General features: G+C 40.0%; 1 protein-coding gene across 1 annotated transcript in view; it reads left to right on the plus strand.

Moving 5' to 3' along the window:
• UTRN (utrophin) overlaps window positions 1-11,298 on the plus strand; it is a 399,896-nt gene extending 388,598 nt beyond the window's left edge. Inside the window, exons 72-75 of the mRNA XM_087817673.1 lie at window positions 551-659; window positions 1,835-1,924; window positions 7,093-7,115; window positions 9,284-11,298. Of these exons, the coding sequence (XP_087673799.1) occupies window positions 551-659; window positions 1,835-1,924; window positions 7,093-7,115; window positions 9,284-9,292 (231 nt within the window). The 3' untranslated portion in view covers window positions 9,293-11,298. The remainder of the gene's footprint in view (window positions 1-550; window positions 660-1,834; window positions 1,925-7,092; window positions 7,116-9,283) is intronic.
• The last annotated feature ends 326 nt before the right edge of the window (window positions 11,299-11,624 follow it).

Genomic DNA, 11,624 nt, shown 5'->3' on the forward strand with positions numbered 1-11,624 from the left:
ACCTGACGCAGGTGCTCCTGTCGGCGCCCCCAGTTCATCAAGAATCCGAGGCGCAAAAGGTTAAAAATTTGCCCAGAACTACGCAGCTTCTGAGCGACAGAGTTCAAATCTAAGCATCTGAATTCAAAATCGTGCTCCGGACCACTCTCCAATATTGTCTTTAAATATCGATTTGAACTTTAAAAGAAGCTGATTGTGAAATTGGGTCCATTTACGATGTGACAAGCAGTGCTGATTTTTTAAAGATGAATTAAGCCTCTTTCTGAATTCACTCAGTTGACATAAAAATAGGAGAGAGAACTGTTGAGGGATGAAACCGGGTGAGTTCTTCCAGGTGCCCAGGCTGAAACGGCAGGACCACTTAGGGCTCAGGCGAGTTCTAGCGAGTTCTAGCATCTGTGGCAGTAAAATGTATTTGGGAATGCCTGAGGGTAAAGAACTCCACCTGGTTTAATTGTCCGTGCTGGGGAAGGGGGAGTGGGAAAAGGAAATGGTTTCCTGAATAATAACTTCGTTCTCTCTCTGGCCTAACCTCTGAACGTGACTCCAGCCTGAACCTGATCCCCGGATCAATGGTGTCTCCCCTTGGGCTTCCCCTCAGCGACCTGCACTGAGCCACTCGCTCGATCCGGACGCCGGCCCACAGTTCCACCAAGCAGGTCAGTGTCCCCGAGACGTGGCTGCCCTCCCCACACTGCTCTGGTCTGTGCCATTTATTGTTTTCATTTTAAATAGCATTCTTACCCGTGGGTGCCTTAGGGCTCAAAGGAGTTCTCTCTGTGGTCTCAGATGAGTACAGAACCATTTTAACAATTCCAAGAAAGCAAACATTTTAGTATAGTAGCTACGATACAGATGTGTATATAGTATGTAGCAGCGGGTTGAATTTTGGTGAAAGATGAGGAAAACGGCTCTTTCCTTTTGGGATGAACAACAATTTAAGTTTTTTGCCATGGGAATAACTTAAACTTCCTATTTGAACATATTCAGAATATAATACTAAATAACATTATATTAAACATGGTTTTCTCTGCCCAGGTCTGGGAACTCAGTGTTCTGCTTTCTCCATCCCAGTACCCGTAGATATTGCCACCCCTGTGACCCCATCTGAAGCAGAGGCCCCTCCAGCCTGTCACTGATCACAGAGAGGATCTGTCAGTGCTGCTAGGAAGGACCCTGTCAGCCGGGCATTCCGAATGACATTTTGTTACTGATAAAATTCAAGTTCCAAAATTCTGCTGAGGACCACATACTTTAACCAGATTAATTTGCTTATCAGATATCTTTTGCTACACTAATCAGAAGAAAACCTATAATATTAATATTCTTTTATTTTTTAAAAATAAGAGTATTATTTTGCTGACTATAGAATAAAAACATGAAAGTACGAAGTCTCTTATAAGATACTTCTGGTTTTGTGCTAGCATAAGCAAGCCTATGCTGAAGTCTCCATAAAGAAAGAAGGAAAAAGAAATTGGTAGAATATTTTTCTCATATGAAAAAAGTATTTGCAATGCAAAACAATAAAATTCCAACCAATAAATTGAAATAATATGACTACATTATGTATTTTTCACTCATGAATTTTCCCTAGCATGTGGATTTTTTTCCTGCAGAAACACCTAGTACATTTTATTTATGTATAAAATTATATTGCCAGCAAATTAATACAAAAGTGGTTTTGGTATTTCCCCTATAACTGTCATTATGTACGAGAATTATTTTCCCATTGATATGTAGAGGCCACAGCTAGTATTTTCTTCTGAAGATGGGTTTTGGTGAAAGGCTGGACATTAATTTCAGAATGTCTGTTCTTTTCATCGCTGTCCCGCAGCGGAAGACCTGTTGGCCCCGCCTCATGACACCAGCACGGACCTCACAGAGGTGATGGAGCAGATCAACAGTTCATTTCCATCCTGCTGCCGTGAGTATGACTGCACCTAACACCACCACTGCGGATTTTCCTTCCCTTTCTTTTTCCAGCGTGGGCCCTCTGTCTTCTTGGATAAGATAACAAAAACCTATATTAGAAACCGGATTGAATATTACTTGAAAATAAATCAAACATTCTATATGTGAGGAAAGCACAAGAAGCTCAGCCTAGATACCATCCCATCCCTGGGGTGCAGTGACAGTGCAGTCTTGCCCTTAAGGTTTTTCCGTGGGCCTTATGAGTGATAACGTGAAGGCAAATAAAATAAGGCTGGTTTTAAGAAGAAATTATCCTCTTCGGTGCAAGCTAAAGTAAGAAATTTTATTACTTCAAAACAGAGCTTTTAGTGGTATGCTAGAAAAGGCAGGAAAATACCCTTTTCCAGTGTAATTCCCTCGGCAGACTCTAATGTCTGATGTCACCAGATTCAGGTACCGAAAGGGATTATTTTCAGATTCTTGTCTTTTTCTCCTCTGGTTTCCTTTCCTGTAGGATGAAGTGGTCAGTGTTGAGAGGGCAAGCCATTTAAGGCATCCAGATTAGCACCCTGTGAGTTTTCCATGTGAACAGCCAGAGCCACATAATAGCAAAATAGAAGCAGTTCGATTCCTAGGGGAACTTATTAATAATTCTTAGTTATTGATTTTTTTCCCACATTTTGTCTTCAGCATCTTGCCACCTTGCAGTTTCTGCTGAGTGCTCACCAAAGACACTTCTGTCTCACACAGTAACGGTTGACTCGAATACGCATATAAACTACTTAACACCACAATTACATTTAAAAAACTCTTTTAAAGGAATATGAATATGACTTATAATTTTTATAAATTATAAGTGATTTTTAAATCTAGGTGGCCACTAAACTAAGACTTTAGTAAGTATATACTATTATTTGCCATATATTATTTATGTGTGGCACATACAGATATAAACAGCCTCTCATCTTACCCTTTTCCACCCTGTCTCTGGAAAATACTATCCTAAATGAGAGGAAAAACATTATCAGGAGTAGGGATAAATAAGATATATTGACTTCATTTAAAAAGTATCCTTCAATTTATGCCAATCTGCAGTTTACAAAACTCATCACTAGCAGGAATTGGAAACAGCTATTTGAAATATAGTCATCTCTGAATCTTTAGAAGTATTTGCCTGAAGGACATATTACAGTTTCTACAGCACATAATATATGTATATTTGGGAGTGTGTCATTTTCCAGGTTATTATTTGTAGTTCTTCTCAAAGTTTGCTGAATCACATTTACTCTATGTCAGTCCCCACACTCATCCCCCAAAAGAGCATGTAAGTGTGCACACACACACACACACACACACACACACACACACACACACATTTTTGGCCCCGTAGAGACTTACAGAAGCATTAAGTCTATAGGCTATCGGATCGTTGCTTTTTTCTAGGCTTTGTAACAGTCATGAAAGATGAACAGATTAAATCTTTATATTAATTATACTTCAAGGTTGAATTTTCTAGGGAAATGGTTACTGAGGTTGTATGTTACTGAATGACTAGATATAGTCTTTCTATGCCAGAATTTCAAAATTAAATTTCTAAATGAAATTACCTTTAGGTCAGTTTAAATCCAAATACATTAATAACTAATTAAAAACAAATTATGTAAGTCAAAGCCAATTCGAAGTTTTCATTCAGATGTCATGACGGAGGCCCTGGTCAGGTGGTGGCTCAGTTGTTTGGAGCAGCTTCCCATACACCAAAAAATTGTGGACTGTCCTTGGTCAGGGCACATACTTAGGTTGTGCGTTTGATCCCTGGTTGGGGCCTGCACAGGAGGCAACTGGTCGATGTTTCTCTCTCCCCCTCCCTCTCCCCTTTCTTTCTTTCTGTCTTTCTTCCTTCCCCTCTCTCTAAAAGTCAATAAAAAACCCAACGTATTGTCAGGTAAGGATAAAAAAAAAAAAAAATTAAAAAGAAAATGTCATGATGGACAGTTTCAATAAAAGTCAGTTGGCAGTGAGAGCTAGGATGAGAAATGCTTAAATTTATGCTTTATAAGCAGATATAAAAATTATAATTTCCATATTTAAAATTTTATACTAAAAATTCATAATGTCTTTTTAAAAGTTTAATTTTCTAAAGCAGTCACTCTTATTTTTTTTTACAGTATATTCTTATGCCTTGATATTGTAAAAGAGTGATCTTTATCATAATTTAGGAGAGCATGTAATTAAAAATAAATAATAATTATAATTATAGGGCAAAAATGAATCTTAAGAGGCGAGTGTGTTCATCTAATTTTATGACCTCCCTTAAAGGCAAGTGTAAAATTTCCATTAGACAAATCTTACTACCTAGTAATAGATTTTATTGGTTCCTGAGAAGAGAGTGTATCTTCAGTGGAACCCACATACTAGGTTAAGCATCTACATTGCATTGATGCCTGCTCCTCCTGTGTTGTTCTGTGTTGTGAGTGGGATATAGAGTCCCGAGGTTTATTACCGGGACACTGGCCCCATGTTCTCATAGTCTTATGTTTGTTCATTCACAGATATTTATAATATGTGTAGTTTTCTGTAGATGAGCCTTACTAGTCATGTGTGTTTTTTTAAGAGCTCCAGCACTGTACATCCCATGTAAGAAATGATAATAGTGTATTTTAGAATCCTTTGAAATTTAGACCTTATTACTTATGATTTCTGCTATTAGTTTAGGTTTAGTTTGCTCTTATTGGTATTTATATTCTGTGTTTCCTTTGATAATATAAAAATTTCCAAGATAGGGGCAGCTATACATAAAATAAAGGCTTAATTGACTTATTTGTAAAATTGATACATAATTTTAAAATTCTGCCTAAAGTGATTGAGCCTTTTAAAAATTGATGTAGAATAGAAATGAGCACCTGACATAGACTTGGTGTCAAATACATGTGTCTAAATTGGATGGATGGATGGATGGATGGATGGATGGATGGATGGATGGATGGATGGATGGATGGGTAGATGGGTGGGTGGATGGATGGCTGATTTCATTTTCTCACTAGGAAGGTTAAGTTGTTGAAGTTTCCCCAGATGCTACTCAGAAGGTTCTGTAGGACTCATTTGCTTTGCTCTCCCTTTTAAGTTGCGCAGCTAGCAAATATTTTAATAAGTCTTCAAATTCCCAAAGCTTACCGACCACCTTTGGAGAATTTTTCTAAGCAAATTGGCTTGGCACCCTCCCAAGGCCGAGCCAATCTCATGAGCCCCTGAAACTATTGAGAACTTTAAAATTATTTGTCACTAGCATACAATGAATTGATCTGCATGTTAGTCTTGACTTTTGATCATTTGTGGGTTAAAAATTAGCATGGTCACAAGCAAATTTCTACTCCTGACAATCTTGGAATTAAAATGAAACTGTATTTATCAATTCTCATTGCATGAATTGCCTACTTAAACATGAATTTTTTAATTTGCTGTATCTATATATTGTTGCATATAACACTTTAGAATTCTTCTGTCTTAATCTCTCAGTTGGTCCTGATAGCATCCTTGAATTATGGCCCTCCAAAGTCATATTTTACTCACTTATGTTACTTTTCAGAGCAAAGAGGCAGGTATCTCTTTCTGACAAGGAGTTAATGAAGGAAATTTAATTATGTTGCTTATTAACCAATGTACCTACTAAAATTTCCACTGACTGATGTAACAATTTTTTTTAGTGTAAAATATTTTGTTAGTTTTTTCGCATCTAAATATGTGGGATACTAGTAGTAAGCTGAGTATTTTTTTGCTTTAAAAGCAACAAATGCTTTTAAAATTATTTTTTTTACCTCTAGGCATATTTTCACTGTGAATTGCCTGATTATTAAGCTTGATCAACATTATCAAAAGCTCAAAACCTACAAAAGTGCAATGATTTCCTTTAAAAAATACATTTGTATGATTTGTTCAGGGGAGTATCCATAGCCTTTTATTTGATAAAAAGCTGTAGGGTTTAAAATGTTGGTTTGGGGCAAAATAGATTAGACTTGTTTGGGTTTGGTTATTTGTTACTTGGAAGAGAAGCATGACTCTCCTATGTTGTGCTTAATACTCATGCAGCAAAGCTGTCCCCCGGTGTGGCTCAGGTGGAGGAGGTCCACTCTTTTTCTCCCTGTTGTAACCGACGTGTCTGGTAGGACTAGGCCGGTGTTAGCCCGCTTCTTCCCCAACTACTCCTGGGGCTCACTTTCCCTCCAGGCATTATAAGGAGGTCTCCTCCTTTGTTCTTTTTTTCTCACAAAGCTACTGGCACTCACTGTGTGGTCATCAGTACCTTCTGTTCTGTCCTAAGCACAGAAAAATGAGAGCGGGAAGGAGAGAAGCATGCTAGCTGATTAGGGACAATTCTCATCTGACCCAGAGCAGCTGTTACCATCATTGGAGGGGTGGGGTTCCCCCTCTGCAGTAGGGTTGAGTGTGAGATTTGTCAGTGAAAGGGAGGGATGGAAAAGCAGAGGCCTTAAAAAATATATTACTAGTGGCTGCCCTCACAGTGCCCACCTGAGCAGCTGTACAGCCCAGTGCTCTCTGTACCCAGGAAGGACTCGAGCTGCAAAGGTGAATTAGACACCAGGCTCTAACTTCTCCGATGCTCTTAACTGGGGCGAGGAAGGCACAGCTATTAGCCCAAGTTCCTGGGAGACTGTCCTTCCCCTTCCGTGATGTAAGCATGTCGCCGCCATCTTCCTGGTCTTCAGGGTAGGGGGTAAGTGTGAGTCAAGGGTGGCAGAAATGAAAGACTCACGCACCTTCATTTCCCTAATGACTTCTTGGTCAGAACTGGTACTACTTGGCAAAATATACAGAATTTGCTCTGTTCTGATTCATAAACCAAATACATGGCAAGATTTCAGTGGGCAATTTTGAGATTTTTTGCGAAACTAAGTATTCACTGAATGCTTTATTGTACACTTTTTAACAGAGCCAGCATATGCTTTGCATATTTTGGTGGAGTGTGTGTATTTTAAAGCACTTGGAATATGAGAAACTAGGGAAACTAGCCCTTATTAAAGCATTTAGCAAAAAACAAAAACTGTTTCTTATTTTATTAGCATCCATTTAACAAGCTGGGAACGGTACACTTTTGCATGCCTAAGCGGGGGAACCAGCCAAGCAACGGCACCACCTTCAATTTATTTCTTTTGTTTTCTCTTTCAGCAAACGTCCCCAGCAGGCCACAGGTAAGAGTTCATGGTTTTGTTAACAGTAATTCCAACAGATATCAAAAGAGAGTTTTATTCATATACGATTTGCAAATCAGGAATGTAGCCCTCAGTATGAACCAAGGACATGTTCCAACATCAAGGAGATGGGCAAAGTTTTTAAAGGTGAAACTCGCAAGGAGCTGACCATCAAAGGGATGGATTGCTAGAGAAACAAGACCACAGACTTAACATTATTTGTTTTCTGGTTGGTGGGGGCAACTGGACTTTCCATGGGTGCCTGACGCTGGTCAGCAAGTGGGGCTGTGAGATGAGAACGATGGGTCACACGATTAGACATTTGTCAGTGTCCCAGCTCAGGTTCAGGCTTGTAGGATGAAAGCTTTGGGTGACTTGCCAACCAAAATCAGACAGCACAGAGAGGCTGTTCATTCCAAGTCCAAGGTGCAGAGTTCAAACTGCAAAAATCCCGGTTGGGCCACAAATTATATTAAAGCTCCTATAAGTCTTCGGGTTGGTTGGCTCATGTGTTGATTACAACCCAGTGCCGCTATCAATTTTAGTGCTACTTTATTTTCCATGTAAATAAGTACACTTGCCTGACCTGACGTTTAAATGTTAGCTGATTTAGTACAACAGTTTGTCAGTCTGGGGAGGGGGACCCCTCCCAAACCAGTTCTCCCAGATACCTGATCTTTTGTGTTCTCATAGCTTTTTAACAGCCTCGTAGATGCTATGTGTGGTTAGCCTGGAGAGGTTTGGTGACCTCTGTTCTCCCAGATACCTACTCAAGGTAGTGATCACAGAAGGCTGATTAAAAACAGTGACTAGGCAATACACAAAGGTGGTTTTGTAACTTCGGGGGTGGGGAGAGTCGACTTTTCATTTAAAAATTTGCTGAGGACTGTTGGCAGCCACAGCCTTATACCTTTCAGTGTTTTCCTTATCAGATACTCTTAGTAATAATGTGCCACAAGACCACAGATCTTTGGAGAACATTTTCTTCCGTGAACTTTTTTATTAATCTTTTTGAAACATTGAAAGTTCTTCCATTGTCTTATTGGCAAGAGGGGCTGGGATCTTAATGAGAAGCACAGGCAGTTTGTCTTTAGTAACCTGAGGAAAGACAAGGAACATAAGGCAGATAAGTGGGTATGGTATGAGAGCTGGTGAGACAGAAGGACCTCACCCCAGGGAGCAAAATTCCTCTTCTGATTGCTTCTGTTGTCTTCATGAATCAGAAGCCGAGACTTGAGCAAAGCGTGATGGGAGGGAGTGTCATAGGTGTGAGGTAAGACCAGAGAAGGCGCCATAGCTCTTGGAGATCAGGAGAGCACGTCGAGCCTGGAATAGTGTGACTGACTGCCAGGCAGCATTAAAGGGCACCAATTTAGGTGCCTGTTAGTGAATTTAACGTGAAGCCGGTGTGGGGCTGTGTGTTGCTCTCTAGCCACATTCAAGTTCATGATCCCAGGCATCAGAGTAGGGCGAGGATTGCAGTTAATCGAAGTTCAAGTCATGGTTTGGCCAAGAGAGTGCATACAGCAAGCAGTTCAAGGGGGGAGTCAAAGGAGTAATAATAGTGATTGAACTAGGTGTCTAAGCGTGTAGGGAGGGAAGTGAGGATGGCTTAGGTGTGGGGACAGAAAAAAGGCAGGAGACTCGATGCACTGTAGTATCAAAGGATAGATGAAGCGGGGTCCTGGTGGGAGTAAGCAGGAAAGGTAGAGGTGGTTGTCAGAAGGTTGGATGGTTGTTTTCCGGGATGAGAGAGAGAAAAAAATGCCCTGAAAACACAAGGAGGACCTAGACGGACTTATCCAGTATCTGAGGTTGTGGGAGCCCTGGGTGCTTGCACCAGCCTAACTCGCTCACCGTTGGTACCTCCAGCAGGAAAGGACAAGTCCTCTCAATCTGAGCTCGCTTTCCCGCCTGGGCGTGAGCAGGCTTCCTCCAGACCGGCTGCAGTCAGAAAGAGCAGACGAGGTGATGCGGGATGAGAGGAAAGGACCTCATCTCCGGGAGCAAGAGTCCCGCGGGAGAAAAGGGTCCCCCTCTGAACATAGCAAAATAGGGTTTTCATTCTGAGAGAGGCACTTGTGTTTCCTTGAGGAGTTGACAGGCCTCTGCTACCTGTAATGGTTTATGTAAATGTTGTTCTGACAGCACGGTTTCCCTCCCCGCAGGCAATGTGAAGCATTCATCAGCCAACAAACATTTCCTGACCTTCAGTGTTGCCCTTTCCAGCAAATGCCAGTTTCCAAGCTCCATTTCATCAGAAGCCCCATGGCTCCCTGAAACAGGCCGTTGAGCACCGAGCACGAGTCCTACTGAAGGGGGGAAACACTGACTATCCAAAGAGAGAAGGATACTTTGTTTTATAATAATCATTTAGTATTGTTTTCTCCTTCCCTTTCTATGCAACTGTAAATTAATGAACAGAGCGGTGTTGGGGATCGGTGGTGCATTTGTCACAGATTTGTATACTGTACACAGCATCGGGAAGGTGGGTGGGGACTTTCTAACGTGACACCTTTTTAATAACCGTGATGAAAATTGCAGAAGAACTAGAAGACAGTTTTACAGTTTACATTCCTTTATATTAACCTTGTACAATAACTTCATTTATTTCTTCAGCTCTTTTACCATTACGTTTTGGTTATTTATAAACTCATCAGCCACATGACCAAATAGATTTCCTATATTTGTTTTCATGATTTGGCCAATTGATAAGTTCATATATTTCAGTCACTTATATCATATGTGTATGGATTAGGCCATAGCGCTGTGTATACTTTTTAACTTTATTTGACACCATACACTTACTTTTTTTTTTTTAGCAACCACTTGGATAACCACAATAAAAATCCTGTGGGCCTAACTGGCATTTCCGTTGGGATTTTTTCCCCCCCTGCATTTTATTTCCCTGCTCTATAGAAGTAGCTCTTGATTTCTTTATTTATTTCACACCCCAGTTTATAGGATAGAGGAGACTTAAAGTAGGATTATAACAATCTCACAGGTCATTTTACCAAAGGTTGCCTATTTAAGCATATTTTCATTTTGGCACAGAAACGACACTTGGTACAACCTTTCCTAGTTCAAAGGCCTTGATTTTCTTTGTTAAATACACAGCAGGCCTTTACCCCATTGTAATGCTGGATACATTGTCGTCTTTGGTTCCCTTTGAAGAGCATTTATTGTTCTTCATGTATATTTAAGCCCTTTATAATTCTTGAAACTCCCAGCTATTTTCTTTGGAAAGCAGGCACAAATTTAGTGCACGTCGCATTGTCCCTTTGGGTGAATAGCAGATGTGCTGTCACCCCTTCTGTGATCCGTGCACTTGGGGATAAAGCCCAGGTCACTGCTTCTGCCGAAGAACGAAACTGATGCTTGGGTGGTGGTGCCCTCCTAACTCCGAGTGCATTCAACTGGGCATTTGGTTCAGCTTCCGATTTAGCACTTAATTCATTCAGTTTAGACATGTTACGTAATTACCAAATGTAGAGAAACCAAAAAACAAAACAAAAAAAGAGTTAAAATAACATGTTTTGATTCAAGCACATGCGCTTTTAAGACATCAGGACATTTTAACTTTGGGCTCTCTTGAGCTGGGATCTGGCCAGAAGGAGACTTAAAGTTAGAAATTCCTATTCTTTGTGAAAATGGTGGGTGGGTTGGGGGGCAAGGGTGTCTATTTGCAGCATAGATATTTTGAGAAGAAGATTGTTTTATACAAGAGGAAAGCCATGACCACCTTTCTACCTCAGACCCGTCTTCATCCATCGTGTCAGAAATAGCTTTACGCCGCTACAGTCTGCAAAACCTAGAGCTTTTATCAGGCCACATGATACCCACGAAAAGCACCTATTTAAAGAAAAAAATTCCCTGAACTCTGAACTACACGTTGTCGATTTGGTGTCTTCCTTGTTCTTTGAAAAGCTATGTATTAATTTTTTCCTGCCTGTAATTGTGTGCAACATGTCTATTCTATCTGCTATTAAGGAAAAGCTACATAAAACACTACATTGTAACCTTCTAAATAATAATAAGTAAAGAGAAATATATTGCAGTAACAGCAACAGGAAATAAGTATGTAGTTCTTTGGAAATATGTGGTCAAGAACTAACCATAGACTATCATCTAATGTGGTTACATGTTGTATTTTTCATCCTGAATAAAAGTAATTTTAACACAAGATGACTCAGATATTTTCAGCTGTGTTCTCTGATAGAATCTGAGGTTTGAATGCACATTTATGAAAATAACATATACAGAGAGCCTGTATCCTGATCCACATATTTTCCTGCAGTTTCTCGCATACACACTCATACATTCTCTCTTGCTCTCATTGTCTCTCTCTCTTTCACTGTGTTCCCCTCTTCTCATATATATAAAATTATCAATTTCCTATACAGATGAAAGGCTTTATTAATAGGGAAAAAATAATGTTGGACATTAAAAACGTACCTGAGCTTTTTTTTTGTTTTAATAACTTAAGTGATTACCTTTCAGATCCACTTT

The sequence above is a fragment of the Miniopterus natalensis genome, chromosome 5, assembly GCF_054644295.1.
Source record: "Miniopterus natalensis isolate mMinNat1 chromosome 5, mMinNat1.hap1, whole genome shotgun sequence".
Lineage (NCBI taxonomy): Eukaryota > Metazoa > Chordata > Mammalia > Chiroptera > Miniopteridae > Miniopterus > Miniopterus natalensis.